The sequence below is a fragment of the Lepidochelys kempii genome, chromosome 1 (assembly GCF_965140285.1).
Source record: "Lepidochelys kempii isolate rLepKem1 chromosome 1, rLepKem1.hap1, whole genome shotgun sequence".
NCBI classification, from domain to species: domain Eukaryota; kingdom Metazoa; phylum Chordata; order Testudines; family Cheloniidae; genus Lepidochelys; species Lepidochelys kempii.
In genome coordinates, this window is record NC_136380.1 from 28,407,432 (window position 1) to 28,423,778 (window position 16,347).

The window sequence follows — 16,347 nt, forward strand, 5'->3', positions numbered from 1 at the left end:
GTCAGAGGGACTGCTCACGTGCTTAAAGTTAAGCATGTGCTGAAGTCCTTTGTTAAACAGAGATAAGATTGCTCAGTTGCTTACAGGTAAGCATGTGATTAAGTGAGATTCTGAATTGGGGCCATTATCCCCATTTTGCAGATAATAAAACTGGGGACCATAGTTTAAATGACTTCACCAAGACCACAAGAGGAAGTCATTGGCAAAGGCTTATATAGAACTCAGGAATTTCCGGCTTCCAGACTTCTGTTTAAACTGTGATTAAACCATACGTCTGTAAAATTCAGTCTAGCTAATGTAAAGTATTGATTTCAACAGCCTGGTTGGTCCAATATATAATCTATGCATTGTAAAAGTAGTGGGTGACTTATTTTTTTCTGCATCTGATCTCTCCCCCAACAGATGGCTTTGCCATTTCACTGGGGACTATATCAAATTCAAAAGGTAGCATACTTGTCTATATACTTTCATAGACCTGATGCTATCCCCATTGAAGTCTGTAGTAAAATTCCCATTTGCTGCAATGGGAGCAGGATCAGCCTGTGTGTGTCTTATGAATAAAATACAATTTGTTAAAGGATCAATCAGTCCCCTTTGTTGTGTGATGTGGAGGTGTCACATACGAAGTTCACATCTGTGGCAACTCACTTTGTAACCTCTCATCCCTACTGCATTTTTCAAGCTCCTAGTACCAAGAACATGCAGAAGCATTGTGTTATTTCATTATATTAACAATTCTAACCACTGCAAGATCAAGTTCCTTCACCAGATGCCCTTAAATTGTTGCATATTCTGACTTCATTCCTTTTTATAGTGCAAATGGAATTATTGTTTTCTTTGTGAATCTACCAAATAATTCATGACTGGCGAGAGAAGACTGGAAAAGAAATGTCATTAACCTGCTAACTTAACTGCAGAATGCTCAGTGATGCCCTGCATTTAATCATGATTCTCTAGTAGCATAGGTGCTTGTAAATTCACCTGTTCTCCTAACTGGCGCAGGGCGGGTGGGTGAATGCACCATTTTCTTTTATTACACTGCAAACATCCCACCTGCGAGGGAGGATGTTTCTCTTAAACAAAAACGCCACCAGGTATGAAACAGCGACAATAGTCCCCAAAGTGAGAAGCATGGTGAAGGTTTTAAAAGGAAACAGCTGAACGTAGACGCCGTCCACAAGGGAGCAGCCTGGGTAGTGGATTATAGGGGGGATTTTCAGGGAAGGTTCCCCTGCCAGCAGCCTTAACAGGAACCCGAAGAAGAATCCAGCAGCTGAGCCATATATGTTGGTGTTGGGAATGAAGAGGACGCAGCAGAGCTGGGGAAAGAGAAGGGCGTACACCAGCTCACCACTCAAGAACCACAGATCATAAATAGAATGGAAGTAAAAAGCCAGGCCTGCAGCTGCTGCCCCAAAAACCACCATGGAGACCCTCATTATAGAGACAACTTCTTTCTCCGTAGCCTGTAAAATAAGAGAGTATTGTTGTAGAAATCATCACTGGCTCATTTTTAATCTGATCCTGAATCCAATCTCAAGTTTACAATGATCAGATAAATAATATCCAGATCCAAATTTTACAAATAGACTTCAGCTGAAGAATTTAGTTCTGGATCCAGATTTTGAATACACCTACGTTCAGAGGTATTTGGATCTAGAATTTTGGTTTGGCCCATCAGAAGCTATTACCAACCTGGGCTGGATTTGAATTAGTCTTGACTTAGAAAAACTCTACATTCAAATCTCTGGGCCATGTTCATTTTGAAATACATCTTTGGAATTAGAGTAGCTAATAATAATAAAAAAGTACATAGTAAAATATATAGTAAGAACTTATTATCAAATACGGGAGCTGAGCAACATAGAGTATGTCTACACAGCAAAGAAAAACCCGTGGCTGGCCCATGCCCACTGACTCAAGCTCGTGGAGCTCAGGCTGTGGGGTTGTTTCATTGATGTGTAGACTTCCAGGCTCGAGCTGGGGCCTGAGGTCTAGGATCCTCCTACCCCACAGGGTCTAGAACCCAGGCTGCAACCTGAATCTGAAAGTCTACACAGCAATAAAGCAGCCCAGCAGTCCGTGCCCTGCAAGCCAAAGTTACCATACCCATAATAATTTATTTTGCCATTTTGAGTTTAGAGAATTTCTGCAAGCTTCTGGTGCTTTTGCAAAACCCAGTTTGACTTTGGCAGCATGGGCTAGCCTGTTGACCAGAGGAATGGGAATCACTAGCTCTTGGATTCTGTTACCACTTCTGACTTGTATACCTTTACGGACTTGAAGCTATAGCTATATTGAAGTCTATAGTAAAACTCCCATTTGCCGAAATGGGAGCGGGATCAGTCTCTCTGTGTTGTATCAATAATATACAGTCTGCTAAAGCATGAATCAGTCCTGTTGTTGTGAGATATGGAGGTGTGATCTATGAATTTCTGCCAGGGCTGAGCCCTGACATCTCTAGGCTTGGCCGTTCATAGCCCCAGCACCTCTGGGCTTGCTGCATCAATTAAGAATGTAAAATAATTGCTTGAGACACGTCACCTAATTGCTTGAAGCCGAGCACCTCTTTCTTTACAAATTAAGCACTGAGCATTGCTGTGCTCAGTGTTGCAGCACCTAACCAAATCTCATTTTCCAAAAGGATTTCAGCAATTAGGAGCCAAAATACCATTGACAGCCGATGGGATTTAGACTCTTAAGGGCCTAAATCACTTTTGAAAATTAGATTAGGCTCCTAAATCAGTTGGGCCTTGCAATGCTGAGTACAGCAATTTACTAAATACCTTTAAGAATCTGGGCCTAAATGACTTGGACAAGGTCACATATCCCAGTCATGACAGACAAATGTTCAAGTCTGGGATCTCCGGGCTTCCAGCAGACAGCAGTGCTGTACTGGGGAGAACAAATGTCATGTGAAAATTCAAGTTTCCCTAAATTTGACAAACAGTTGAAATTTTGGGAATCTGAAATCAGACACCTGAAATGGTGGCAAAAATTTTGCACAGATTTTCAGTAGTTTCTCCCCGCTGTAAATACTAGTGGTGAATCTGTCACCTGTTTCCTAAGAATTTTTCTGTAGATGTTGTGTGCAAACATAGAGCTGGCAGAGAGAAGGGCTGAATCTGCAGAAGACATGACGGCAGCAGCGATCGCTCCCAAGCCGCCAATGGAAATGTAGGTTGGGCAGAGATAATGCAGCACCAATGGCAGTATCATGGCTGACTCTCCTCTCTCCACTGGTGTTGGAAGACCATAGCTCGTCTGGTTCCAGTCTTGAACACAGAACAAAAAAAGGAGGCGAAGAATTAAATATTTAATTCATGCTTTTGTTGCCTTCAGAGCTGTATTTCTACAAAGAGCCATCCTTCCGCAGTTAAAAACTGTGTTCTAGAACTTAGATTATGTTGTTTCCTGACTCCAATTGGTGATCAGTGTATATCCTGAAGCATGAGAGCTGAAAGTCCTTGGAAACCTAGCTAGAAAGTATGTATATGTTGTTAATGCCAAATCCTAACACTGGTTTATGCATCAAGTAAGGGCCACAATGGCCCAATACTGCTGGGTAAACTGGCAGTGAACTGAGTCAACCACTTGGAGGGATGGTTGGTCCAGGGCACAATGTGCCTGCAAGAGTGTCCCCTCTGCTGCTTCTGGGAACAGGGCATTGAGAGGTCTGTCCGCCCTCCAGACATAGATTGCTCAGAGATGGGGTCTTTGCACTGATTTCTCTGACAGCTTTAGCCCGTAAGTATCAAATTCTTTTCTGACTCTTAAGTTATTTACTTCCACAAGAGCTTGATCCTGCTCCAACCAGGGTTGAGATTTTTTTTGGAGGGGAAGGAGGAGGGAGGAGTTTGTTTTTGTTTTACCACTGAATCTTTAAATTCCTTTGAGCGTTTTCTCCCCTGAACATGATCAAATGATACCGACACAACGCAGTAAAGATCGTGAGTATAAAGCAGTGAGGGAAAATAAGTTTTATTGGTCTTTTTTTTTCCCTTTTTGCACTCAAGAGTATGTATTGTACTGTGCACAGAATAGAAACGTGGCAGCCCCTTTATTTAACATAAAACATTTTAAATAGATATTCGGTATTTGAATACCTGAATCAGAAGCTGGAAGGCTCCAGCATTCTGATTCGGGCCCCTAAATAAGTGGCCTGAGTATCAAAAATGCTAAACGTCCAGCAACTCCCACTGATGTCAGTAAAAGCTACTCGATGCTCAGCACTGAAACCAGCTGCTTTCTTAGGTGCCTAAATCAGGACAACGTAGTCCTATCTTTAGGCCCCATTTTAATAATCTTGGCCACTGATTTTAAACCTTGAGCAAAAAAGTACATTTCTTAAAGCCACATGATTTAGTTTTACCTGTGGATGCTGCTACGGCCCCTATGAGCACAGAGGGAATGGCCATTAAAAAGCTCCCCAATCCAGAGAGATAGGAAATGAGCCTTGCTTGTCTTGGTGAGGAGGCTGAGAGAACTCGTTGGAAATAAGTTTGCCATGGGATACTTCCAAGAATCTGAAACATTCAAATGTTAATGCAGTGAGACAACGGTCCATGCCTGTTAGTATTATTTTATTTATTGGTAGGGCTAGTAGCACCTTCTGTTATCAAGATTATCTGACACTTACCATTATAAGAGCTTAGTTTCAGTTGCTTATACGTTTAACAAACTTTAACTGTTTTAAAAGTTCAGCCAGAATGGTCCAGCTGTTTCCTGAGAATGTGGCCTCTGAAAAATGCCTTTTTTGTGATTCTTTCTTAGCACCTGGATGCTTGGGAGCAGAGAGTTGAAGTTTGGTGTGCGGTGGCCTTTGTTTCAGGGATGAGTCTTTTGCCAACTCTGTGGACTGGCTTTGGAATGGACGATGAAACCATTCACCCAGTCCAATCTCCCACCCCACCAGCCAATCCAAGAAAGATTTCTTACCAGATATAAGAAGTCATCCAGCCACCTTCCAAGATATTCTGTTTGTACTTGCCCAATCCAAGGGGCTTGGTAGGATTCCTGAGCAGCAGTGTAATAAATGTTTTCTGTTGCAGAGTTGAGCAGGGCAAATGGGACACAGATCCACTGGGATTAAAATGGAAACACTGAATCTCTTCACTAACTTCCTCTCACTTCTATAGCCTATTCAAGCTCCTTGGCCTTGCCTTTGCTCTAATTTCCTCCTCTCCCACTTCTGCTTCCTACAACCATCCCAAGCCTTCTGCCTAATTGTCCCTTTTATCTCCTCCTCTTGCTCGTCTTCATTTCATGCCACCCTTTATTCCTGTTCCTGTATCTCATTCCCCCTCCTTTTCCCTAAGCATTTCCCTCAAGCTCATTCAAATTCCTTCTTGTTCTACAAGGCCTTTCAGTGCCAGCTAGACTGATGTCTATTTTATAGGGACAGTCCCAATATTTGGGGCTTTGTCTTATATAAGTGCCTATGATCCCCCACCACCTCTCCTGATTTTCACACTTGATATCTGGTCATCCTAGTGCCAGCCCTCTGTAATTCACTAATGCATTAAGGTTAAAATCTTCACTCCATGTATCATATCCTCTATGCCAAGAATTTGGTATGTCAATGTTCTGTTAGTAACAGGAAAAAGAGAGTCCATCAGAAAGGGCCACCAAATATGAATTATTGTCACTGTTGTAATGTTGGATAAACTCAGACACAGAGAGATTGAGCACATTCTCAGCTGTGCACCAGGCACAAAGGAGGTGCAAAGAGTAATTTGTTTTCCCCCATTCTTGGGCCCTGTCCTTCATCTGCATGGTCATCATAGAAATATAGGACTGGAAGGGACCTCAAGAGTCTTCTAGTCCAGTCCCCTGCACTCAAGGCAGGAGTAAATATTATCTAAAGCAGTGGTTCCCAGACTTGTTCTGCCACTTGTGCAGGAAAGCCCCTGGCAGGCCGAGCCGGTTTGTTTACCTGCTGCGTCTGCAGGTTCGGCTGATCACGGCTCCCAGTGGCTGTGGTTCACTGCTCCAGGCCAATGGGAGCTCCTGGAAGCAGCGCGGGCGGAGGGACATACTGGCCGCCGCTTCCAGCAGCTCCCATTGGCCTGGAGCAGCGAACTGCAGCCACTGGGAGCCGCGATCGGCCGAACCTGCGGACACGACAGGTAAACAAACCGGCCCGGCTCTCCAGGGGCTTTCCCTGCACAAGCGGCAGAACAAGTTTGGGAACCACTGATTTAGACCACCCCTTACAGGTGTTTGTCCAACCTACTCTTTAAAACTTTCAATGATGGAGATTCTACAACCTCCCTAGGCAATTTATGCCAGTGCTTAATTACCCTGACAGTTAGGAAGCTTTTCCTAATGTCCAACCTTAAACCTCTCTTGATGCAATCTAAGCCCATTGCTTCTAGTCCTATCCTCAGAAATTAACAAGAATAAATTTCTTCCTCTTCCTTGTAACAACCTTTTATGTACTTGAAAACCTGTTACCATGTCCCATCTTAGCCTTCTCGTCTCCAGACTAAACAAACCCAACTTTTTCAATCTTCCCCTATAGGTCATGTTTTCAGAACCTTTAATCATTTTTGTTGTTCTTTTCTGGATTTTCTCCGATTTGTCCACAGCTGTCCTGAAATGTGGCTCCAAGAACTGGACCCAATACTCCAGTGAGGCCTAATCAGTGCAGAGTAAACTGGAAGAATTACGCCTTGGGTCTTGCATCGTGTAGTTAAGAGCATGGTTGCTTTATTTAAATTAATTGGTGTTTTTGGATAACCGTCTTCTTGGGTTTTGTTTATTTCCAGCCAAGAAAATTATGGGCTAGATTCTGCTATCTTTACTCATGTGAATAGACAGTAGACTACACCCATGAGTAAGTGTTACTCAACCCAAGTAAGAGTTGAAAAACTGGCTTTATGTAGTCCTGGGGCCTTTTTGTTTTTACACCTAAAGTAGAGCTTTGGGGTCTGAGACCAGTGTCAATGGACCTTCTTTGGACTGAGACTGGTGAAAATGCGAGAGGAATTTTGTCTCTCATCTTTGATTATGAAATCTTGAGAAAACGGATAACACAGAAATGCATTGAACTTACCAGGCTGAGCACAATAAAAATCAGCTGTATCACATCTGTGTATGCAACTGAGTACAGCCCTCCCAGTAAAGTGTAGAGTATAACAGTGCATGCCGATATGATTATGGCCAAATAGCCTCCAATATCCAAAATGACTCTCATTGTTGCCCCTGCAGACAAAGACAATTTTGAACAATCATAACAGGTCTTATATATGCAAGTTTCTTATTATACAAATAAGTTGTTAAATGATACCAATGTAGTCTAGCGGTTAGTGCACCTGGCTAGAAGCCAAGGATTCCAGAGTTTTATTTCTTGTGCTGTCACCAACTTACTTTGTGACCTTGGCCAAGTCACTTCAGCTCTCTGCACTTCAGTTTCCTCATTTATAATATCAGGATGATAGTAAATAAATACACATCATTACCTAGTACTATGGAAATGTGAATTTTATATTTCTATCAGTTTTACTTTAAACATGCACAAGAAACATTAGGAAAGGGAATAAATAATATAGTTTCATGAATTAGCGATGAACACATAATCCGCAAAAGGTGGTGTAAAGCAGAGCTATCCATGGCTGTCTTTCCCTTGTCTTCGCTACATCATCTTTCTATCAAATACAAATGCTGAGCAAATATATTTACCTAATGAAGCAAGAATAGCTGCAAACCAGAATATATCTCCTATTAAAGGTGGAATAAAGAGAAGGCTTCCAATCATGTTCCCGTATGTTTCTTGGAGAGGATCCATCATTGTCACATAATTTTTGGATCTCATTGGATTTACAAAGAAGAGGCCACCTATCAGAAATTATAATATTGTCATTGAATTTTATACACATCTCCTAAGAAATTGTCAGAACTGTCCTCTTGTTCTAAATGATATCTGTATTAAAGCCAGCATTAGTCAATGTTCACTGGTCACACTGCAATAATTTGCTAATGTTCCCCGTTAAAATGTCCATCAGCTGATCACCTCATTAAATATCCACATTTACTAAGCTTTTTAAAGTGCACTTCTCATCAGTAACCATCTTCTTCAGGCAATGCAAGGCCCTATGGAGTTTTCACTGTAAAGGGTCTTACATCATCTGAAAAAAGTGCACTTTGGCATGGGCAGTGGGTGACCCGCTGGCTCAGGGAGGCTAGCGCCTGCCTGAGGCCCCACTGGATCCCAGAGCCCCACCCTCTCCATGTCCGCCAGCCCTAACCCCCGAGCGCCCCCAAGCACAGGGCGGACAGTCCCAGCTCTGGCATCCTCCCCCCTCAGCACTGGGCAGTGCGGCCCCAGTGCCCGAGGGCCCCTCAGTGCTGGGCAGCCCCAGTCACCCCAAGTCCAGGCTGCTGGCAGGCCACGGCCACCCTAACCCTAGCTCCAGCCCCAGCCCTAGCCTGCTTCCCTGAAGACAAGTGACCAGCTGGGCTGGGGCCAAGGGAGAAGGACAAGAGCAAGCAAGAGGGGGCTTTCTGGGCAGAGTGTGGATGAGGCCACACCAGGCTCTTTGGGGAGGCACAGCCTTCCCTGCCTATGCTACCCGCCGCCCATGTGCTTTGGTCAATATAAGGCAATAGGTTTGTCCTTGATTTTGTGAATGCTAGGTGCCATGCAACATACTGAGATAAATGCTGCCCTCAGTTACATACAATGAAACGTGCAGCTCCCCTATGCCTCCTCCAAAATTAAATTATCTTGTTTTTAATGTCAGCACCTCATGAACTGAGCCCAGTCCTACACTCCTTCCTCATATCAGCAATCCTCACTCAAGTAGTTCCATTAAAATTGATGAATGTATGTAGTGCCAAATCCTGATGCCTACAGGACTACTTGTCTGGGGATTACTGACATGAGGAATGGGTGCTGGACTGGACCTGCAGTCTCTGAATGGGGCTTCTTGTGTTGGTAAGGATTACTCATGTGAGAAAGGGTTGCTGTGCCCATAGGCTACTGCTTTAGGGCCTGATTGAAATGGAAGTCAATAGGCATCTTTCCATTGATTTCAGTGGGCATTGGATCAAAGTCATAGTGCTCTTCACAGGGCAGATATTTCCCAGTGTAAGAGCAGCTCTTCCTTGTCTCTACTTGTAGGATTCTGCTAAATTCCTACTACATGCTTCCGGGGGAAGCTGCCCGCAAATGGCACTGTTGCACACCCACTACTCCAGCTTTATGTGATGGGCTGGTGTATGGCTGTATCTAATTGTGACCTGCCCTTGACATTGTAACGGCCATTTTGAAGAATGTGACTTGCATTTGGAGTGTGTAGTTGTGCCTGCCTAGAGATGCCAAGAACAGACCAAGGCAGCTTATTGTAATGCAGGGCGCCTCCCTGAAGCAACTAACACAAGAGTCATCAGTGGTGCTTGTCAGAACACTGGATTTGCTGAAACCAGTGGCCAGGTTAAAGGAAACTGGTTCTCCCAGTTTGTCTCCCAGGGGAGTAGGACTTCAACCACCTGACTGAGATCATGAGGCTGGTCAGTAGATAACGTGACAAAGGGGACTGAAACCTTATTTAAATGCAAGATCTGCTCTTGGTTCTCACTCTCTTGCTGAAAAACAGAGCCCATGGGGCCTACCTGCTTGACACATGGACTAGGCCTAAGGACTCACAAGAAAGGATGAGCATAGACACAGGGAAACGAGCATTCAGGCTCCTGTTGTTTTCCTAGAGATCTGTAACTCTTGTATGCTTTGACAGCAAAGCTTACTGTGATTTTAAAAACTCCAGAGCAAAGCCCGTGTTCCTTACTTTACTTGCCATGTGTCCCTAAAGAGTTAAATTACAATCCAGAGCACCCACAGAGGGGGCCAGACAAGAGCTCTGTACCCAGTAGTGGGCCTTAGGGTATGTCTACCCAGCAGCGTAAGCCTAGGCTTAAGCCTGGGCTCAAATCTAACTCCCTTGCATCCACATACCAATTGTGCTAACCAAGGGCTCGGAGCTAGGTTCCCAGGACCCTGCAGGGCTGGAGGATCCAGGCAAACATTAAGCTGGCTATGGGACCTGGTGTTCAAGCCCTATTGCTTTCCTTTGTGCACGGGGTCCCAGCTTGACTCGGGTCCCGGCAGTCCTCCGAATGTATCCCAGAGTTCCTTCGGGCAACTTCGTTAGTCTTCTCTATGCCGACGATCTGTGATGCCATCTGTTGCACTCTATTGCAAATGGAAGCTGCACCTCCCTTTGCAAATGGCAGCAGGTCGAATCAGCAGGTTAACCCCTTGTTTACTGGACATGCAACCCTAGGGAAGGCAGGGCCCTAGAGAGAAGAGCAGGGATCAAGCAACTGCCCTGCAGAGAGGGGGGGGAGCAGAACTCGCAGCTCAGCATGGCCGGGGAAGGATGACCCTCAACACCCTGACCGCTCCCGCTCCCTGCAGGGCTGCTGCTTGGTCTCCACCCTGCTCTCCGCCCCCCCCGGGGGCTGCATGTGCAGAGTGCCCAGGCAGTGTGTGCTGTCAGGGCAGAGAGTGGGAGCCAGCCCCCAAACTTCCCCACAGCCTCCCAGAGATCTCTTATCCCTGCCTCCCAGGGCGCGTCGGGGCAGGGATAAGGGATCCTGGAAGGTGCTGGAGCACACAGGGATGCACTTCACTGCTCTGCTGCCAGCCGGGCTGGAGTGTTTTTCCTCTGAAACCTGCCTTTTATGTCAAACTTCGAAACAGACAGACAAAAGTAAATAAAAAACCAGCCAAAGGAAAACACCTTCACTGAACATTCCATTTCAGAAATTAAGAATTGCGAAGTTTCACTTTCATAGTTTGACAGCCGGGGAGCCTGATGTGTGAATTCTCCTCAGAACAGCTGCACATGGGCCTTTTCCTGACTCAGCCTAAACTGGTGAAGAGCCTAGTTGTCTGGTTAGATGGTAGTTCAGTACAAAGCCTTCTCAAACCCCAGTCATTCTACTGAGACAGCCACCAAATAAGCTAATTATGCAGCTTATGTACTCATGTGATCCTTATGGGCACCTGAGCCCCGCCAATAGCCAGCATTAGTCAACAGCAGGTGTGTGCGTGCGCGCGTGTGTGTAACTCATACACCTCCTGGGTGTGGTGTTCTGTCCCATCTAGGGCAGGGGTTCTCAAACTGGGGGTTGGGACCCCTCAGGGGGTCACGAGGTTATTACATGGGGGGTTGCGAGCTGTCAGCCTCCACCCCAAACCCCGCTTTGCCTCCAGCATTTATAATGGTGTTACATACATTAAAAAGTGTTTTTAATTTATAAGGGAGGGGGTCGCACTCAGAGGCTTGCTATATAAAAGGGATCACCAGTATAAAAGTTTGAGAACCCCATATGTAGTGGGACCGAGACCACTTAGAGAGAGAGATTAATGAGTCTGCTCTACAGCCTTAGCTAAGGGCCATATGGCATTTAACTCATGCAGTAGAGGCTCATGTATTTAGCTCCAAAGATCCCAGGTTCAATCCCGATGACCGGGGTCTATCAGTGTTACAAGTGAGCGCACCAGGGGTCAGAAAATCCTTAATCTCGAGTTGAAATGCCATGTAAATGCTCAAGCCCAAGGTTCAGTCAGGTCAACTTGAGTCCCACTAATCTTAGGCTTACATTGCTGTGTAGACATACTCTGAGAGGCCCAGAGTTAGAAGCAGTGACTGGATGCTGACCAGATCCAGCTGGCTTGGAAGCACATGGGCTCCAAAGTTGGTACAATTACAGCTGACTGGTGACTGTCCACTAAGGGACTTGGCTAGGTCTTCTGTAGCAAACATGCATTGAGATTTAGGGTGTTAGGAGAATGTATTTTGGTGGGGAAATCATGGTGATACTTTTTAGCTCCACAAACATTTCAAAGAAAGAATTACATTTTGTTGAGGGCATGATGTTCCTACTTCCAAAAGGATATTGGAGAAAAACAGTATTCACAGACTATCACATGCAAGCAAAACACACAAATAAGATTCTCTTGATGTAGATTGTCTCATGCAGGTGAATCTCTGCATCTGCACAGGGCCCCATTAAGTTCTGCATTTTAGGCCCTAATCCTCCAATTATTAATCCCTTGAATTCTCATCCTGAATCTATTGTATGTATGCAGAACATAGTCCGATAAAGGCCAATTATATCACTTTTGGGATGTCCACTATCTGACACTTCATTCAGAATAATTTAAACAGCCTGAGTATTTGACAGTTATCTGAGTGTAGAACACATAATATGTAGAATGTATATTGTAGATGTTGGGACATATGAAAAGATGCCTGCTTGTCTGGCAGGGAGGGAGAACAGCCAAGTGAAAAGCTGAGCCAGCACTTCAATCGGATGAACAACTGGTTCAATCAGGGGAACAGCTTGGTCAACAACCTGATCAGGTAAACAACTGAGTTAGCAAACTAATCTTAGTGTTAGGCAGAAAAGTGTTTATATCTATAATGACTAATTTTGTAACAATATATTTAAGGCGAGCACCTGAATGTGGGTATGCGCTAGCATTTAACCCTATGCTGTGGCATGTTTTGGTGGACTGATCTCTCATTGAATCAGCAAATAAAAGACATACTTCTTCAGCTCAAGAGTCTGTCTGTGAACCTGTGTGTTCTGGGTAGCAGGGAAAAGACCCGGTCAACACTGGGAGAGTCTGCATTTTTTAGATCCATAACATTGGATTAAAAAAAAAAAGATTTATAACATGTTTTTGGGGTTTTTTTTTGTTTTTTTTTACCAATAACAAGGGACAAAGCAAATCCTATTGGCGCCTGGACCCACACTAGTCCTCTTGTGGGAAGATAGACAATTTCAGCTGTACCATTGATATATGCTCCTCCGACCCAGGTTGCTGAAAAAAAAAAGGGGGGGCAGGAGAAATAGTGATGAGACATATATTGCCTTACTACTCTCATAAAACATATTGAAAAGTCCAGAGCCAGACTGTGAACCTCTATTCACACTGGTGAGTGTTTACTCACACTCACATTTACTCCAGATTTTTTTTACTTCACATTTACTATCACATTTATCAGAATCTGACCCTAAAGGCTAGTTTACACTACACAGGTTCTGTGGATACAGTTATGCTGGCAAAAGCCCCTACAGGGGATGCAGCGTAGACTGACAGGAATTTTTCTGCCGGGATAGTAACATCACCTTCCTGGATGACATTAGCTATGGCAACAGATTTCAGAGTAACATCCATGTTAGTCTGTATTCACAAAAAGAAAAGGAGTACTTGTGGCACCTTAGAGACTAAGCAATTTATTTGAGCATAAGCTTTCGTGAGCTACAGCTCACTTCATCGGATGCATACTGTGGAAACTGCAGAAGACATTATATACACAGAGACCATGAAACAATACCTCCTCCCACCCCACTCTCCTGCTGGTAATAGCTTATCTAAAGTGATCACTCTCCTTACAATGTGTATGATAATCAAGTTGGGCCATTTCCAGCACAAATCCAGGTCTTTTCACCCCCCCCCCACACACAAACCCACTCTCCCGCTGGCAACAGCACACCCAAAGTGACCACTCCCCTCACAACGTGCATGACAATCAAGCTGGGCCACCTCCAGCACAAATCCAGGTCCTCTCACCCCCCCACCCCTTCCCTCCAAAAATCACACACACAAACTCACTCTCCCGCTGGCAATAGCTTATCCAAAGTGACCACTCTCCTTACAATGTGTATGAAAATCAAGGTGGGCCATTTCCAGCACAAATCCAGGTTTTCTCCCCCCCGCCCCACCCACAACACACACACACACAAACTCACTCTCCTGCTGGTAATAGCTCATCCAACTGACCACTCTCCTTACAATGTGTATGATAATCAAGGTGGGCCATTTCCAGCATAAATCCAAGTTTAACCAGAGCATAGCTGAATCTATTCCGGGGGTTTTGCCAGCATAGCTGTGTTGGCTGGGGGATGAGGTTTTTTCACACCCCTGTCCGACATAGCTATGCTGACAAAACATTGCAGTGTAGACCTGGCCTGGGTAAAATTCTGAAGAGGTGATACTCAAAGTGAATAGCTACATTTGCATGGAAAACTCATTAATGTTCAGAATAGGTTTATTTTTATTTCTATTTTTGTTAATGGTAGACACTGGCTGGAGCAGATAGCAAGAGCAAATAGCGTTACATTTATTGTTCCTTAATAATTTATAGAACATAATTCCCATGTATCATGGTCCTTTACAATAGCAAATGTGTGCTTAAGAAAATAAATCCCTTAAAACAACAGTCAAGCACATACTACATTCAAAAAAGTGAGTCTTCAGCTTAGACTAAAACCAAGCAAATCTGCTGGCCAGACAAATGTCACTTGGGACAGCATTCCCCTATTGATAGGTAAGAGGGAAAAATCTCTGATGATGGGAAAACACAGAAGAAATAGAAGAGGTGTCAGAAGCATAGTGTGTAAATGCTTTAAAGAACTATATATACATCCTTCTTTATAGGCAGATTCTGATAGCCTTACTCATGATGAGCAGCACCATATCCCACACAAAAAGTAAGGTATTCAACACGAGTGAAGGTAGCAGAATCTTGCCCTAAATTAGCACCACATACTATCCTCCTGAGTAGTATCATATTCCTGAGGGAGTCCCACTACTCAAGACATTAGGGACTGCTCAGTGTGAGTAGGGCTGGCACAATCTGGCCCACAATGCTAATAAAACTTCCATATCCCAGACTTAGAAGAACAAATTTATGTTGTGAATGAGAAAAGCTCAACCTGAATGTTTTAATAAGATAAACAGATTTCCTTTCAGAACACTTACCAGTTGCAGTGAATAATCCAATGAAAAAATTCATGTTCCTGCTCCCCACTATGATCATCTCACTTGGTTTCCCTTTCTTCTGGTCCTTTTTGCTTTTCCAAGAAGCCCAAATTCCAATGGCTAAAGTTATTGCATAAAACACAATTAAAGCTACCAAGCCAGGTATATTCAGAGCCATTTTCTGCAGTTTATTCTGGACCACAGAGATGAATATGGATTCAGTAGTGCTCACACAGTACCAAAAAGAATTATGAGCCAAAATTTTGGTCAAGGTACTGGATGCTATGTCTTTCAGTCTCCACCCTTCTTGAGGAAATATCCAATCCTGCCTTCTGGGTGGAAGTAGGGTGGGGTAGATAAGGGACGGGGACTCAGGCAAATAAGCATTTATGTGTTGTATAATGTCAGTCTGATATCAATGAGGGGAAATGTAATATTTTGTATGATATGCATTGGCATGTGAATAATCAGTATCCGTTTTGCTTGGTTCTTGTTACGAGGTCAGAATATATGTGGATGAGACTCTTGTCTGAACAAAGTTGACTGAAATAAAAAAAAATCATTATAATAAAAAGAAATTCAGGAAAGAAAAAAATCAATGATCAACTGAATGAGTAGCAATGCCTTATTCAAATCAAGCTCACATCAGTTCCATTGATAAAGGCAGGCAGGGGTGCAGACAGTGTTGTACCATACCATAAAATAACAGGTAGCACAGCTGTTTCTCTGGAGGCTGTATTTAACTAACTCCTATTAGAATGTTTCTCAGGTAATTAGAAAGAGAAATCTTTCTTTGATAAATTTAAGAAGCTGTCCTTCAAACAGATAATGAACCTCCAATAGGAACCTCTTACACAGTAGGATGTGAGTAATTTATATAGTTTAGATGTCAGCGTTTTGGTTGATCTGTGGCTGAAATTCTGCTCTGGGCAGTAGACTTTCAGTCTTTCTCCTTCTGTCCACTGAGATATGATCCTTGATGCCAGGATCATATCAAAGATTGTTTTTTGAACAGTCCTTCATTTGCATTCTTAGCTGGAATTTATAAGTCCGAAACATCTTAACAGTTTCTTCCAAATACATCACCTCATGCAGAGATCAAGGGGCAGCAATTTTGTGAAACTCACATGGCACAGCTCAAAGATGACCTTTAGTTTAACAATACACACTAAGAACTAACGTACATTGATTGCGGATGTGGAGAGTCTTGAAGAGAAAGACCTGGGGAGAACCTTGGGGTTTTTTTTATTTTTTATTATAGCATTCTGTAAACAGTCCATCAGCAATCCCTCTGTGTACAGTGTTCTCAAAACATTCTGGAAGCAGTATGAAGCTGTCCTGATTGCAGAATGAAAGCCAGTTCAAGGTCCTTCATGCTGCTGGGTTTGTGGCCCAAAAATTCTAATCTAACAGCAAACATTTTGTTTGAGCGAGAGACGCGTTCAAAGTGCAATTATATGAGAGGTTTTTAACTACATTTTTGACAAAACAGATGAATCTGACATCAAACTGTAATATGAAAAATTCATTAGAAATAGCAGAGGAAGCAAGATTTGTGTAAACTTTGC

General features: G+C 43.6%; 1 protein-coding gene across 1 annotated transcript; it reads right to left on the minus strand.

Annotated features, from left to right (window-relative positions):
* Positions 1-989: 989 nt before the first annotated feature.
* On the minus strand, positions 990-14,957 carry LOC140905634 (high-affinity choline transporter 1). Its single transcript, XM_073329139.1, has 8 exons — positions 14,780-14,957; positions 12,722-12,835; positions 7,684-7,839; positions 7,058-7,206; positions 4,939-5,082; positions 4,373-4,526; positions 3,058-3,275; positions 990-1,466 (listed from the first exon to the last, which is right to left on the minus strand). The coding sequence occupies exons 1-8, from the start codon at positions 14,955-14,957 to the stop codon at positions 990-992; spliced, it is 1,590 nt and encodes a 529-aa protein (XP_073185240.1).
* Positions 14,958-16,347: the final 1,390 nt, after the last annotated feature.